We start from the raw sequence: 17,600 nt of genomic DNA, 5'->3' as shown, positions 1-17,600 counted from the left end.
GGCACACATCCCAGTTGCTCTGTGGGCAGAGCTTCTAGCCCCTGGCTAGGTTTCTGAGCACTATTTAGTCGCCTTTTACGACAAGCTTAGCGCTGCTGCAGGCCTATTCTTTTAACACCCGGACCTGCATCTATAGAGAGTGACAACAAGAACAAAAGGATTTCCCTCCAAAAGTGCATGTAACTTTATACCAATTAAATATCCAATAATCCAAATAATCAATACTACTGAAATTCCAAATAAGGTAACAATCCAGGGTCATATTCATGAACTTAGGTCATATACTTAATTTAAATATAAAAATATAAACACAAGATAACTGAGTAACTGACCGATTTTATTTCTGAATGAGTTCTGATTGTTCAATAATTAAAAAGATAAAGTCAAATTATAATTTTCAAATAATATTTCATTAATAACTCTCATCTTAAATCATGGAAATTCTGAAAATAAAATTATCTGTATATGTATTATAAAATTCACTCTTCCACACATATAATCAGCTTACTTGTACAATTTGGTCATAAGTGCAAAATACACTGTATTAAATTTAACCCCTTTCAGAGTTGAATGACACGTGATCAACTAATTAGCATTTTGTCCCGACGCCATCTTGAAAAGAGCACGCTAACAAAGACGTAGACTGTACAAGATATCATCTCCACATAATTACAATGCAAAGCCAGACGCCAAACAAAAATCAAAATGCCCCACAACAACTAAAGCAAGAAGGTGGTGCTTCAAAACAGGAAGGGAAACCTGGTGGAGATCAAAAGAAAGATCAAGGCCACCGTCAACAGGGTGGCCATCCCAATCACGATCGCGGCGGTAAAAGAAATATGAATCACGGTGGCGGACGAGGCCGGGGAAGAGGCGGTCATGGTGGTAGAGGAGGGGGTAGAGGCGGAGGTCAAGGTGGTCATGGAGGAGGCCAAGGAAGACAAGGGAACATGCAAGGTGCAGAACTTAATTTTAATGTACCAACACAATTTACACTACAATTCCCCGATGATTGGGGGTTTTTAACGACCTTGAATACCAATACAGGCCTCTCACGGTCAATGTTAGTGGGTTAGTAGAACCAACTGTTGTTGGTGGCGGAGCTCAGCCTTTGCCTTAAGAATTCCTGACCAGGAACTCGGTCAGATAATATCGACTCCTGCAATGCCAGAGGTAGGGAGGTCAGTCAAAATATGAAGTATATAGAAAATGTACAAGTTTATATTAGTTTGAAAGAGCCCAAGAAATGTAACTTACTGGTGCAAAAATTTTTAAAATCGGTCAAGGGGTTCAAAAGTTATTACAATTTAAAGTTCAAAATTTTGGTCATTTTTCTTGCGAAGGCAAAAATGTCACATTTTGGGCACTTCTGTGGCCCACATAAGTCAAACAGGTAAATAAATTCATACATTGTGTCTTAATCATTTAAATAAAGCCATTTCATACTTTGATTTAAGCCATTCAGGAAACTTGTATCTTAGATACAAAGAAAATTACACTTTTTTAAAATTGGCAAAAAAACACCTTGGACTTAGTTTTTTTTTGCTGTGTGTCAACAGTATCGTGAATTAAAGTGCCATTTTTGGATATTCATATTTGGAAATTGGAAGGTAGTAGAAATCTGATACTTTGCTGTTCTTTCAAGAGTAATCCATTAAACAGAAATAAATAAACAAATATTATGTCAAAACCTCTGATTTGTTTTTCATTGGAATCAGAAACACTGTGGCAGACCCCCTTTTTTTTAAATGCGTTTTTTCAACAAAAAAATACATTTTTGCTTACTAAGAATTCAAAAAAAATATTTAATTTTTTCTGTCATTTGTTTTGTGTGGCAATAAAGTTGCTTGACTTGAAAAATCATGTTTTTCAGCTCAAAAAAATTTTTTGAGGTCGAAAATTTACATTTTAGGGTAAATTTTAGAGCTATTTTCAGTGGAAAAAATGGCGAAAGGTCAGACAAAAAAAGACATTTTGAATTTAAAAGCAGTTTTTAGCACATGACAGTTATTGTTATTGTGATTGAATATGTAAAAACACATTTTTATCAAGAAATAATTGAATTATATTTAAAAACCAACAAGCAAATGTTGAAAAATGGGGGTAAATCGAACATTTTTGAAAATTTCAGATTTACAAAAAAAACCGCATATTTATGCTTATATTGATCAAAATATCAACCTACCATATACTTATGTGATACCATTTTAAAGCTTAGAATCTAAGCTATCACATCAAGATACTTTCATCTTATTTTGCTATAAAATGTTTAATGTGGCTGAAAATTTGTTAGGCCTATACCTTAAATGAAGCCAGACGATAATCAAAATAAACATACATTTTTGCCGCAAAAAGTGGCAAAATAATATTATATCAAGGTCTGGTCAATTCTAAGATTCCTAATGTAGTCTTGTAATGTTTTCTTGTTTAAATAGGGTCTTTTAACATAATAATCTCATTATTATGTTAAAATTGAATAAAATTTCAAAAACAAATGCTGTTTTCCCAAGAAATTGAGAAAATTTTTATGAATACATTGACTTGAACCAATGCGCATCCTTTCACTATGGAACTTTGAAGCCCTAGCTGTTTCCTCATGTGTACTATTATGTACATTCAATGATAATAAACAAAATATCATCATTTGATTAAGTTTAATGAACTTTTCGAAGTTTCCATTTCAGGCCAGAAGGGTTTCTTCACCAGGATCTACTATGTCTGCCAAATCTACAAAAGAAATTATGTACATAAGGACATTACACCTATTAACATCATTTACCTTATCAATTTACTTACAGTTAGTTTACTTTCTATTAAATCATAATCTGGTTTGCTAACAATCTGAAAAAATGTAAAACTTTATTTGATATTGGTTGCTCACAAAGCGGTTGACAAAAGATGTGGCGAGGAGTTAAAAACACCGAACTTCCTTTTCCAGAATAATTATCTTCATTTCAAAACAAGAAGATTGTTTTATAAGGTTATATTAATGTTATGTTAAATAACTTAATATGAATAATTTCGCTGCCTGATCCTTCTGGTTCTTCTATCAAGTGTTGAACTCTCTTACCAATCAGGTTATCGGGTTCAGGTGTGTCTGGAACTACCCTACTTACTGTACCCCACATGGTCCTACCTCAGACTCAGCCCATATTCGTCTCATAGCATAGCCCACTATGCTGCTCAGGCCATCTGAAATAAACAAGTAGTGGAATTCAATGAATATGTACTGTGAAGCAGTTTTAAAGCAGAGTCTAAACACAAAACTAATCGACAGTTCTTGTAAGTAATATATGATTCAAATGTAAATGTTTATTTGTTACCATAATTAAAAGACTCAAAAGTTTTACTATTAAAATAAATAAAGCTACTAAACTAAATCAAAGTATAAAAACTAACTTACCATGAATTCGAAACATCTCCAGAACTCAACAAAATGAAACTAAAATGATGAAAAACAAACAGAAAATAAAACTAAATCATAATAAAATTTACATCAGTATTTACTTTTTATATGACAAAATAAAATAAATATTTAGGCAGCCTCTTACTAATACTTTCTTCTGAAATAAATCAATAATTAGAAGAACACAGTACAAGTATGTTTCATATACATACAACAAAAGATTGGTATTATGAGTCAATCAATGTGATCCTAAAAAGGCAAAAAAAATATTAAACCATAATTAATTAAAATTTAATGATAAATAATGTATATTATTAGGATTTTAAACCTTTTCCAAGCAATTGTACATGTATATGAATATTAAATAAGTAGAGCATCTACAATCCTCTAAAAAATGAATATGTAAGATAGCTGTTAAAAATTGTACAATATGAATATATAAAGTAAACTTAAGAAGATGCAGGTCATATGTAAAATATGCAATTGCCACATATATAAATCTCATCAAATAAGTTCTATTTATCAAGTAAAGTACAAGCAGGGCTACATGATAATTGTTCTAATAAAAGTCATAATTAATATATATTAACTGATAAAATGAAAACCAGAAAAAAAAGTTGTGTATCATTTGAAGAAGCAATTTAAGGTTGAATTTTTTTTCTACATATGATAATTTTGAATAAATAAAACAGTTAAAATAAATATAAAGAAGGTTTATGCTTAAACATGTGAGTTTCATATAAATTGGGCACTACATATAAATTAAAATTGAATTATCAAGGAAATTAAATGCAATATGTGCAAATTCTCCCAACCAATAGAAAAAAAGCAAGGTAAAATACAGAGACTTCCGATAATATAGGAAAGTCGATAAAGTCCGAAAGAATTTGAATGGATTGCAATCAAACGTTGGGAGAATTTACCTCATTACATATTCATCGTTTAATAAAAATGTTATGGAAACATATTCCAACTAATGCTAAATGAGAGTAATCTTTTTTAAATCAGCTCATGCAGAATCAAACGAAAATCAGACCTTCCAAGAAGGTGAATATAGTTTTTAAGCTTGCAGATGATAAAAGGTCATTCTAGAATTTGACCTTACGGAAACAGGGCGATTAGGCTTATATTAGACATAATTTAGGTACTTGCCGTAAGTGATTGGCCTCCATGGCCTAGGTCCATCGTTGTCTGCACCACCAGTCAAAAATCCGTCCAGAAAACAGTCGGTAAAAGGCATTTATCCACGAGTGTTCGAAAATCTTAACAGAAGCTATGGCGGATCAGTAACATCCGGTTAGCAAGAACGATAACCGGTCCCGCTTTAATTTTTGTGAAAACCACGCCCTGACCACCCTAATATCCAATCGATTCCGCAAGCTATTATTGTTTTTCTTCTGAAACCAGGGTTACGGATGGACGCAGAAAGGATTAAATTTTCGGAATCCGACTGTCAGTGCATTCCGGGTACGCAAAAACTTTTTTTTTTCAACATGTTTTTCCTTAAAATTGTGTAAAAAGTATGTTTTGTAACTAAAAAATTAGCCTGACAACCGGATTATCAAAATTGAAGATATTTCCAAAAATTTAAGCCATAAATGAAGAAAATCGGTCCAGTAATAGCTTGCGGAATGAATTTTGAAATAGGTATGATCTTTGACACATAGTTTTTCAGGCGGCCATTTTTCTCAAAGTATCGTCACTTCAAACGTTTGTACCAAATGACCATCAACTCCAATAACAATGAAAGTTGTATATTTAGATAGAGAAATGTCTCATCTTCAATTACATATATTTTTATTGTCATGCAATGGATTTTTAACCATTTTCTAACGTGTTAAAGTTGACTCAAAATTGAGAATTTTGCTCTCGCAAGAATATCGATAAACGCACTACCGACCTCCCTACCAGAGGTTGTCTGGCAAGCTATTTTCTGACTTGGTGCCAGCCTAACCTCTAGCATCTGTCATGTTGAAAGCCACCGCAAATTGTAATTAGCTAAACGTGTTTTAAAATACTTCGTCTTTTATTTACATAAAAGAAGTTTGACCTACCAGAAATCGAACAATAAAAAATCCTAAATATTTTTTATATACCTAGAAAACATTTGTAATGAAGACAGTTGTCAAAATGACCAGAAATTTTGAATTAGGTCACTAAGTTTACGGAATACAAAAGTTGGTAAAGGCAATTTGTTGGTTAATTTGATGTGTTCGTTTCGCAAATTTTAAAATCTGTAATTTTATCAACCGGAATTACACACTCAAAAAGCTAAAAACCAGATATGAAGTTCATTTTAACTTCTTTTACAAAGTATTTCCAGGATTGTTAGATTTTCTCATCAGGTAGGTCATGGTTTTTCTTTACTTCAGTCACCTTCTCTCGTGTAATGGTGAAACTGTATAAAACGTTTTAAATGGAAAATAGCTTACTATAGGAGAGTTCTTACTTACCTGTGATTTGGTTTTGGTTGGCCAAAAACCATTGAGTGGCATGGGGCATTAAGTTTAAATCATCTTAACTTTTTGGTATTTTAAGATAATTGGAAAATTCTTATGGTTCCCTGCACTGCTGATACAACTCTTTTTATCCATGTGATTTTTAAATAAGAAAGACTATTTGAGCATAATTTTTTAAAAATGATATTATTTGAAAATAGAGGTTTACATATAAATATCATTTCAAATTTATTTTTCAAGTAAACAAGTTATAAATTCACTTTCAAAATACGAATTCTTTTATCTAAATGAAACATTTTACAGAACCAAAATTAGATTTAAATTAACAAAGCTATAAAGTTTTGCAAATTGGTTTGTTTGTTTGTCGGGGTTTAGTGTCCGAGCAGCAATATTTCAGCTATATTCAGACGATGAACATGAAAAGGATGATAAAATGAACATGAAAAGAGACATGGGATGGGACACAAGAATGGTAGAGTTAACAAATTTTGATTGCCACAAGACAAAAGGGAGGGATGGGTAGGGTCGAGCAATTTAGCCTCCTGTGGCGGAGCGCAAAGGTTCCTGCTCCTATAGAATACCACAGCAGGGTTCTTTAACGTGCGAAGAACGTGGCAACTTTCCCAACACGGTGCACCACTATGGTTTGCTGTCAAGTTTTCTGTATTCTAGCCTGACAACCCCAGCGTGTAACACCCTAGGGGTACCCCATTCCACCACCTGGGGTACACATCCCAGTTGCTCTGTGGGCATAGCGCCTAGGCCCACCCCCACGGCTAGGTTTCTGAGCACTATTTAGTTGCCTTTTACGACAAGCTTAGCGCTGCTGCAGGCCTATTCTTTTGACACCCGGACCTGCACAGGGCTTTTGTAAATTGTGATTCTTTTCATGAAATTGTTAATTGTTTATTTAGTTGTTTATTTGCCAACCAATTTGACACTTAATGATATACAAGTTAGTGAATATGACATCACTACTGAGATTTGCGAACTCTCCTTTAATTCTGCCGATTTCAAGGAACGGCAGAACAAGCGTTATGCAATATGGCGCTCGGAAGTAAGAGGTTGGGGTATGGAGGAAAGGAATTCCAACCTCTTACATTGTAGGAGTAAGAGTATATGCTACTAGCAGCTGGGCTGCTGTGTTGACACTCTGGCCTACTCCCAGAGTGTTTCCCCACTTTAACTGTTCGGGTGTACGTCAACATGTAGAGTACGGCTAATTCCTTTATAAACCACAATATTTATAAGTCAATAGTCTGTCCACAAAGAAATATTGCTGTTTCAGGAAAACATTAATTTGCAAGTAACATACATTTGTACTATATACTGAGTCTGAATTCTTTTCATTCATTACATCTCTGTCATCAGGTTGGTTTCAAAATGATGCCCAATTCAATAAAACAAAAAAATCTGAGTAGTACTGAATAATAACAACGATTGTGGCTGCTCCTCCACAAATCCACAGGGAGCATATACAGGCTTGTTGTCCATGCACCTGGATTTAGTCAATAACGCACAGCATTGGACTGGTTAGCCAGATTTCAAAAGGCTCAATGTCCTTGCCCTTGGCCGTATCCATTTGCCATTTTAACTTCACTAAAAAAGCCTTTGTGCCATTTCATGTTTCAATAACATTTTGTTAAGTAGAAAAGCCATGAATTAAACAAAAGGTGTTAATTGCTGTCAAAATTATGATGACCAGTCAATAATGATAGAGAAACTGAGCAGGGTTGTCCTATGATGAATGGATCCAGATTGGATATATCACAATGTTATGGACAGTCAATTTATCAGGTCTAAATTGTGTTTAACCATGTGTGCAAACAATTATAAAACGACACGTTTGTTTATTTCTATTATTTGTTTGTAATTTGTCTTGTCTTCACGAAAGTGCCATACCGCCAAACTAGTTCGGTAATATTTGTGTCTGTCCAATAGTTAGTCTTTACCATCGGGCCAAATGTCCAGTAATTATTTCATATAACTGGAATGATTTCCTATTTGTATGAAGCGATTTGATTGGTTGCTCGATAATATCATCTAAAGAAGTCGTGCGATACGAAGTCAATATACATGGCGGTGTCATTTGAAATATATAAGGAAAACGTGAATAAAATATAATAGCAATTCTACTCAAAAGGTATCACCCATTGCCTCATTTGGCATTAAATAATTTTTCCCCTGAAAGTTTGGTCCGGCATAAATGTGTTAGGTCTGACAAAAGTTTTACAAGTGCAGATGAATGTCCTGCAAGAACCTTAAATTTTTGTGAGGTCTCACTAACCACTTCGTGGTCAAATGGCCACCCCACTATGTAGTACCAAAAACACAATGATCCTAGACATATGCATTGTAAGTGCATTATTTGTGTGTATTATAATTAAAAGTAGTCAAAATGAAGCTGAGAATGTGTACTTTAAAATCATATATGTAATCAACCACAAAAGTGTATGAATATTGTTTACATGTGCGAGTAATTTGCCTCCATACTGTCAGTTAGCAGAACAGGTAAAAATGTGGATTTTCAGTATTATTTTTTAAGTAAATTTTGTGAAGAATTTCTACTATCATCGTACCATTAGCATAATGATTTTGGAAGCCTTATTTTCCAAGCTTCGCAACAGTATGCAACTTTAAGATGTCATTTATCCTGGGAATTCACAGTGAGACTTTGAAAATTACTTTTTTAACTTGTAAAGTAATGGAATCGTTAGAAGTGGTTAGTGAGACCTGAAGACTAATGTCATTTACCTCCCTTACATTTTAAAAATTTTTCTGTATTTTTACAGTACAGTATATTTGCCAAGAATTGTGTTTGAAATAGTTCAGAAAAATACAATTCTCTTAAATTAGGCAATTTTGGAAATTTGTTAGCAGCAATCTTGATCATTTGTTACTTTTTCTAAAAGACAGCACCTCATGGTATGCAGTAAATGTAATGAAACACATGTTCAAGTTTTCCTGAACAATTGGCCTATGAACACACGAGATTTTAGTATTACATGATCTTGAAGAGAGATGCATATATTACCAAATATGGAAACATCCTCAAATACAAAATGTGGAAACAAAGTTCTCAAAAATACTACATCGTTAAAAAGTGCTCTACTCAAACTTGAGGAAGTGCCCTTTCCTCCACTGACACCCTGCCCTTTTCAATTTCTAGCTGGAGCACTGCACAGAATTGTGACAGAAGGACTTCATTTATGGAAGAAATATGGAAATTGTGAGAAATTCATTTTATACAAATACTGATCAGAGAGTAGATCCCACCACTTTTTTCACAGAAGCAATTCTTGCCAATATGCTGATCAGTTGTTTATGTTTCCACTGAAATTGTTCATGATTAGTACTTAGGAAAGATTGACTAATCTTTTCGTCCTGTGTAGTCCGGTTGTTGAAAGAATTAAGTCCTCAGCAGCACTACGCTTGTCATAAAAGACGACTAAATAGTGCTTACAACCATGGTGGGGCTAGGGCGTTGTGCCTACAGAAAAATTGGGTTGTGTGCCCCAGGTGGTGGAATATCTCTGGCATGCTTCATGCTGGGATCGTTGGCCATAATACAGAAAACCTGACCACAAACATGGTAGTGCAACATGTAGGGAAAGATGCCGAGTTCCTCCCTTGTTAAAAAACACTGCTGTGGTATTCAATAGGAATACAAATCTTTACGCTCCAATGCAGGAGGATTAATTGCCCTAACCCCTTTCCCTATCTCCTGTGACAATAAAAATTCATTGACTCTGTTATCCTTGTGTCCTCTCATACTTTTTATTTCCTCATCATTTTATGTTCATCGGCTGGATATTGCTGAAATTTTGCTGTTTGAGCATTAAATACCAACAATCAATATAATTTCCTTATCACACCAAGTTTTGTTTTGAATATTTAAATCATGATTTTTCAAAAAGAAAATAAAAAAATCTGGTGGCAAGAACTACTTGTTGGTGAGATGTACACCTTGATCAGTACATGTACAATAAAAGTTATAAAATCATATCTGATGTAACAAATATTAATTAAAAATCATTCAAAATACACATTTAACAAACTTGAAAAAAACTATTTTTAACAAAGTTTGCACATCCAGACACTGTTTCGGCACTTGTTTCAATCCTACATATTTTAAATCATAATGCTGACATTCCAGACAGCAATCACAAGCTAGTGAGTCTTGGTCAGACAATTTCTCCTTGCATGTCCATTCATAGTGGTCCTTATTTGTAGAAATTGAAATTTTAAGAACATTCCATGCATTAGCATTGAAGTACTTTTTAATACGGTGGATATTTACATTTTCTTCCGAAGTTTTATTACAAATTTTACAAACATCTAGTAAAGACAATGCATCAACTTTGGCACCAGTCATCATAACTTCAGTGACTTGTTCTGTGTCTGACCAACATGAAATCCATCATTTTCAAGCACAGGGGCTAGTATATGACATGAATAGAAAACTTTAAAGTTTATGAAATGCGAACACAGTTCACCTAGCCATTGATAGTTATACATTTGCAGATAAGTTCTGCAGTATTTGTGTAATGAATGGGGCCTTTCCGTCATGATTCCATATGTTATTGTTACAAACTGGATGTGTGGATGATTAGCCTGAAGAGGCTCACCGCTCAAGAATGCATGGATGAGGAGTCACTGCCTAACCAATATCTTGTTTTTTATTCCTGTAAAACTGATAGAAAACTGAAAACCTGAGATTGATTTCACAAAAAATCTTCAGTTTAAAGTAATGATGTCATAATCGATAAAAAGAAATGTGACATCATAATTTATGACTATTTTTACACTTGCGAATTTTTGTGAAATCGACCATGTGTATACATCTGTATTCCATAATAATCAGTATGGCTTAGGAAAGACATGTAACTTTTATTTCAGAGTGCTGTAATGCTGTTATTTCACTTTTATTAGGAATCTTAGTTTTTATATATGGTTCAAACTTATTTTAGGGAAAGAATATATCTAGGCAAAAAAAATAGACAAAAATAGACTCTGACATACAGTAATTAAAATGCACGAATATAATCACGTCTCATCAAATATATATTGTTTATTTCAGAATTTTATTGGGTAGCTAGACAGGGTTCTAATATTCATCAAAAATACTTTTTCATTAAAAAAACTTATTTGAAGTTGGTTTACACTAAATAAGAAGAAATTATTGCCATTGAAAAACATTTTATTGATGTTTTCAGATATATACACCTGGTTTTTGAATGGAAAAAAGTTTTTGGGTTATTCCTAGCACCAAAAATAAGTTTTTATGAAACATAATGGCCTAACTGTTGACAGAAGAACCTTTTGTTTAAAAATTGTGATGGTGATGTATGATTTTCTTATATGGAGGTTTGTTATCCTACTTGTTATGTACTTATTGTACTTGATCAATCTGTTTTTTTTTTTAAACTGCATCTTTTTATTTAGGGGGTCAAAATCAAGGCCAGCAGTATGGTGGTGGATTCAACAATGACCAACTTTTCATTCAAGTTCAGGAAGGTCCTAAAGAACAGAAAAAGTTCACAGGAAGATGTAGATTATTTGTAGGAAACATCACACCAGACTGCACAGAGGAAGAATTCAAAGAACTTTTCAAACCGTATGGAGAGATTAATGAATGTTTTGTAAATGGAGCTAAAGGTTTTGGATTTATTAGACTGGTAAGATATCAAAAGACACCCTCAAACAATATATTTTTTGGTACTATGCTCCTGCAGTTGTTGCTTTTGTAAACAGATCAGTCCACTTGATTTGCCACTGGGCCTGAGGCTGAGAGGGGTAAAATGGATATATAGCACTTTGTCCTACATTTTCTCATGAAAATTATCCATAGAATACTATACATTTCAATTTTATTTGCTTTCAGGATTACAGACATAATGCAGAGGCTGCTAAATCAGCATTAGATGGTCAGGAACGAAAGGGACGCCATCTTAGAGTACGATTTGCCAATCATGGAGCTGCTATTAGAGTGAAGAACTTGTCAATCTCAGTTACAAATGAATTGTTAGAACAGGCTTTCTCTCAGTTTGGTGAAATTGAGAGAGCAGTTGTTGTTGCTGATGAAAGAGGCAGATCCATTGGGGAAGGGCTTGTGGAGTTTGCAAGAAAACCAGGGGCACAGGCTGCTCTTAAAAGATGTTCAGATGGCATCTTATTATTGACAGCGTAAGTAAATGATGAAGTAATTTGACTGTGATGTTAAAAATCCTTATCTACTAGTGGCCTTTTTTTTTTAAGACAGGTTATCTATCAGGAATACAAAATAAAAAGATTTGTTTCAGTAAGGTGGTTCCCAGCCGTCAAAGGCTTTCAGTTGTGCATGTAGTTCAAAACGATGTTAACCCCTCCCAGGATCTTGATTGCTGGAGATCATACCAAAAACTGTAAAATATGTAGTTTTGTTTCTCTGTCAAATGTGCAGCATATAGGAGATAAAGGGATGAGATACTAATGTATTGACCTTAGTCAGAAGAAGGTCTCATTTGGACTTGGAATCTGTTAGCTTGCCCATTTAAAATCCTGCTTTATGTGTTGGTTGGTAGAATTCTTGGTTTGTTCAATTGGTCAGATTTTCTTCTCTTGAAATGGATGAAAACTACCATTAATCAACTAAAAATTAAATCTCGTCCATTTTCCACTTCAAATTTCTGTATTTTACATGTAGATATCCCAGACCAGTCATGGTTGAGCCAATTGAAGTAAAAGATGAGGAAGATGGTGTTTCTGAAAGATACCTCCCAAAGAATGATCAAATGAGAATGGACAGAGAGAAAGAACCAAGGTTTGCTCCACCAGGATCTTTTGAACATAGATTTGCCATGAAATACAGAGAAGTTGATGAGATGGAAAAGCAACAACTTGAGCGAGTGAAGAAAGAAATGGATGAGATGAGGTTAAAACTTGAATCTGAAATGGAAGGGGCAATGTATGAGTATCAGGCTGAGCAGATAAGAGCAGGTTGGTTATAATAATAGATATAAGAAACAGTGTTAGAAACTGATTTTTTTTTGTCAACATAGACCTATCATAATTTTACATAGAATGCACTATACATTTTAAAGCCACTTGAGCCAGTTTCATCATAGACCTGCTTGATTTTACATAGACTCGGTCCTTAGGTCTACTGCTAATGTGTCTCACTGAAGAAAGGCACTTTATGTTGTTTTTTTTTTTTTTTTTGTAATGGGAAAGTAAGTCATTAGTGACTTAAGTCTGTTTTTGTTTTAGAAATAAAATGACTGACTCACCCAGATAATTTTGGGATATGAAAAAGCTGCTGTTTCAAAACTAATTTGTACATGTACATTGCACCCTTTGTTCAATAAATTGCAATAACTGACCATTGCATATTTGTGTGAAGTGGAGAAGCTTTACAGTCTGTTGATATTTTTTCTCCAGATCTGATGAGACAGCAAGAAGAATTAAGAAGGATTGAAGAAATGGGAAGAGAGCAAATGAGGAGAAGACAAGAATTTGAGGCCAGGTAGGAATATTTTAAAATAACTATAATTTTATCATATGTTACTTGTATATTAATTTTGAAGTTCAGTTTGTAGTTGTTCTTGTGGGTAATTTTACAGAATTGGAGTACTCTTCACTTTAAGTTGATGAATGTTAAATGTTTACTTGATGAATTCAACGATAGTTAAGGTGAAGGTCACTACACTTAATCCCTGTTGTATGAACTGTTCTGAAATACAACAGTCACTTATTTAAACAATTTTTTCTTTCTCCTAAAGTAATTTCAGAAGAGATGATGAATCTCGTATGATAAGAGAGGAAGACAACAGAAGACATGAAATGATGATGCGTGGTGACATGGGTATGAGAGGGCCTGGTGGTAGGCCTCCTATGGAACAGGTTTGTCAACATGATTAAGAAGCACTGTTAAAGACTAAAAAATGAACTGGTTAATTGATTTTTTTTTTATATTGGATGGTACTGGACAATTTAAGTTTTTTAGCAAGATTTTGGAAACAAAAAAATGTTATTTAATAATATTTGAACATAATTGTTTAATATGCTTTAGAAACAAAGGATATTTACCAAATTATATCATTAAAATTTTACCTTTTTATTTTCACCAGAGCATCAGAAGATACATTTCTGCTTAATTATTTTTATCTGGGGTTTGGGATGGAAGGCACTCTTGAATACTGATAGTGGTTGTTTTTATTTTTTTTTCTTTGGGGGGTGGGGAGGGAGGAGAAATGAACTATAAAATAGGTTGCTTCTTTTCAGCTTTAATATAATGGGGCTATCTTACAAAAATGTAAAATATATCATGTATATGGTAAAATTTTGACAATGTATTTAGCTGTTAAAGTTGAAATGGAGTAAAATTTATTTCAAGTAGTTAAATAAAGGTAACCAACAAGTAGTGTTTTGGTTTTATTGAAATTTCTCAATGTTAAGGCAGTAAGGCCTTATAGTGGAGTCTGTATTTGTTACAGAGAGAAGGCCGAGGGCGCGGTGCCGGTGGTCCTCCACCCATCCCTCCCCCTCCAGTACCACCCATGGGAATGGGAGGAATGAAAGAAGAAAACGTAAGGCTTACAGTGCTGCTATGTCTCTTCTAGGGTACTAATTTGCCACCATATTACCCTTACAGAATGAGACCCCCTCCATTGATTTCATGTCAAGGTTTTTTATTGCTTGTACATGTAATTTGATTAGGGCAGATATTACAAATGCTAAAAGGCAGGTAATTAATTGAAATTTTGTATATGTTGTCAAGGATTTTTTTATATATACATTCTTCCATTGAAAATGATTACAAATTTTACCCAGATAAGAAGTTTTATATAAATTATTACTTGATGAACTGGAGTCAAGGATACTTATATGTAACTTAAATTTAAAAAGGAAAAAAATTGCAATTACAACATAAGTACACCAAAATCATTATCATTTCAGTGGATTTTATTGATTTTCTTTACTGCTAATGAAATGATTTGATGTTTTACCAGATTCTTTAAAGAATGAGTTAGCCAAGTGTTTGTAGCAACTTTTGAATGGTGTCCCTTGGTTTTGTCTGAACACTTGCATTAATTGGTACCCTAGGGTAGATAGAGTAACGCTGTGATTGTTGTCTGCTTTATTTGATGACTCAGACTGCTTGACAGAATTTGAAATATGAAATACATTTTTCAATGTTTGTTCATGTTACCTCATATTTTTGTTTGTTATCTGTGACAAACATACTTGAAAGTTGACCAAGTTTGTTGACTTTATTGAAATATTAATCAGATGCATTCTGATTTGGTATTAAAGTTCATATTTATATTTATCACTCCTTTCATTTTATGTTCAAAATGTATTTATACATTTTTTTCCTGTGTTGATTTTTAATGTGAATTGCTGAGAAAGGCAAGTACTATATAATTTTCCTAATATAGCATGCAATCACTGATTAAAAAGAAATATTAAACCGAAATGTTGCAGTGGCTGTACATAGCTAAGTTATCTTATTACCAAACCAAGTTTATTACCTAAAAATACTGTTATATAGCAGGGATTGAATTGCAGAATTTTTACCACTAGCTAAATTTAGCAAGTACTGAAAATTTACACTCGCTAAATTTAAGTTTTTTGGGTTATTTCTGGACTTTACCTATATGACATAGAATTCCACTAGCAAATTTTAGCAAGTGGAAATAATTTCTACTAGCAAAATTGAATTTCAACTTGCATTTAGCAAGTATTTCACCTTTAATCCATTCATGGTTAAGAAAAGAATGCATTTTATGATGAAAACAATGACCAAACATTGTTTAAAGTTAATTGTAAATAAAACAAGTGAGCACAGAAATGTATTGAACTTTTTAATTTTTGAGTCAGATTCTGAGAAAGCAAGTTCTGCTTTCAGTTTTTTTTTTCCTAACACTTTCAAATCTTGAAAAATGCTTGAAATCTGGTTAGAAAAAATGATTGAAAGAGTGCAAACCCAAACTCCTTTTCAGTGCAGTTGTTAGGGGACTATGGGACTTATGATGGAGTAGCTGTAAACAGTCATATATATTTTTACTTCATCAGCTAGCATGACAATTGGTGCATGTTACAGAATGTCACCTTTCTTCTTGTCTTTGTTAAACTTTTATGTTCAATTCAGAATTTATAACATGCATTCATCAGAGATGGGGTAATTGTAATTGTAATCATTAATCAACTGTAATTGATTACATTTCTTCAAGTAGTCATTAATCAGCCAAAAATCTGATTACTTGTAATTTAATTTAATCAATTATTTTTCAAAATGTAATTCCCTGTAATTCTGAATATTTTATGATTACATTATGATAATAATGGAAATATTAAAGCCTCAAATGGTATCTATGGATAATGCATTATGTCCACAACAATTGTTAATTATTCAATGCTTCTTTGTGTAAATTTTTCGTTTGTTTTTTCTTCATTTTTTTGTGAAGGTATTACAAAATGCTAATTCAATACCAACAAGTAAAAAAAAATCTAATTATTTTAATGAAAAAAAAAATGGTTGCGAGAGCTGTCAAAAGCTCCTATACAATTGCTTTAATGAATTTTATAAGAAGAACAAAAGTAAAAACCAGTGGTATTATGACTATTTTCTTTTATATTCAAACATCCCTAAGGGCATGACTGCTTATGAAAAAAGTGCAATGGTTCTGAAAAATTCAATTGAAAGTCGCAAATTGTTATATTGAACTTGTTTATATTTTAAAGATCTATGTGGTTTAATAAATTGGTGAAGACTATACTTCAAAAAATAATATTACTTGTTAAATTCAAAGAATTTAAGGCCTGGTGAAAAATACAAATAACATAAATAAAATTTTCCAAACATTTTAATTCATAGTTATTTGCAAATTCACTGTAATAAGATGTAATCATAATTACTCGCCAATGTAATCATTAATTTAATCACTTTCAGAAATGCTGTAATCATTGATTTTATTTAATCATGCATTTGACAGATTAATTGTAATTTAATCGATTACATTGAAAATAATTGGACCCATCTCTGGTATTCATATATTTATAAATTGATATATATCTTTATTACTGTGGTGACACTATTGTAAATTTTTGAAGATGTCTGTTATCAGACAATGAATTCAAGTTGTTGCTTATACATTATAGATGGAAGGTGGAGAAAGTATGGGAGGTCGGTTTGTTGGCAGAGGTGAAATGGAAGAAGCAGTCATGCCTCAGGAAGAAGGAGATGAGAGAGCACAGATGGTAATGTATTTCACACACTGATTAATTATGAATATTAACATACTTCTCATTTACATACTGTGCATACAAACACTAATCCTCAGAGGGATTTTGTTACTTCCATAACCCTTTAGTATGAACATTTTAAACAATCTAGTCTTTTAGTAAGATTTTAGAGGCTACTTAAGGCATGTTCTAGTTAAATTAACAGAACTGACAAGTCCTCACTAAAAAATTGAAATTCATCTTTAAAATGTTTCACTTTGGTGAAAAAAAAAATCCTGGGGATTCATTGTAACTTCACTAGCCCAGTATTTGGATTAGAAATGAAGGCAGCTTTGGCATAAAAAATGTTGTACAACTTCTTTTTGATGAAGTACACGTTAAGTTAATTTCTTATAATCATTTTTTATAAAATCACCGACTCGTTTAACCAAAGAATGCTTTAATACAGAAGGGGACTGGATTGAAAATCATAAGCAGAAATTACCATGAAAAAGTAAAAATTTAGTCTG

The 17,600-nt window shown here is 33.0% G+C and overlaps 1 protein-coding gene and 1 long non-coding RNA gene across 7 annotated transcripts in view; one reads left to right on the top strand and one right to left on the bottom strand.

The window, feature by feature from the left end:
* The first annotated feature begins 581 nt into the window (after positions 1–581).
* Positions 582–17,600, top strand: part of LOC148614318 (uncharacterized) — a 39,855-nt gene continuing 22,836 nt past the window's right edge. For 3 of the 6 annotated variants that reach the window (XR_015923635.1, XR_015923634.1, XM_088588404.1), the window contains exons 1-8: positions 583–957; positions 11,311–11,543; positions 11,750–12,051; positions 12,551–12,843; positions 13,285–13,369; positions 13,626–13,746; positions 14,340–14,432; positions 17,008–17,106. Coding sequence is in view for 2 of the 6 variants with exons in the window: in XM_088588404.1 (XP_088444530.1) it covers positions 675–957; positions 11,311–11,543; positions 11,750–12,051; positions 12,551–12,843; positions 13,285–13,369; positions 13,626–13,746; positions 14,340–14,432; positions 17,008–17,106 (1,509 nt within the window). In the remaining 4 variants the exon portion in view is untranslated. Of the gene's footprint in view, positions 958–11,310; positions 11,544–11,749; positions 12,052–12,550; positions 12,844–13,284; positions 13,370–13,625; positions 13,747–14,339; positions 14,433–17,007; positions 17,107–17,600 lie in introns of all 6 variants that reach the window. The other 3 variants (XR_015923637.1, XR_015923636.1, XM_088588405.1) reach the window with 2 other exon arrangements.
* On the bottom strand, positions 2,640–3,532 carry LOC148614319 (uncharacterized). Its single transcript, XR_015923638.1, has 2 exons — positions 3,404–3,532; positions 2,640–3,192 (listed from the first exon to the last, which is right to left on the bottom strand). It is a non-coding gene; the product is annotated as an uncharacterized LOC148614319 (long non-coding RNA).

This window comes from Perna viridis, chromosome 6 (genome assembly GCF_037379345.1).
Source record: "Perna viridis isolate PV_CMFRI_1.1 ecotype Kerala chromosome 6, ASM3737934v1, whole genome shotgun sequence".
NCBI lineage: Eukaryota > Metazoa > Mollusca > Bivalvia > Mytilida > Mytilidae > Perna > Perna viridis.
The sequence above is the reverse complement of the archived record's forward strand: the minus strand, read 5'-3'. Positions and strand labels throughout refer to the sequence as shown.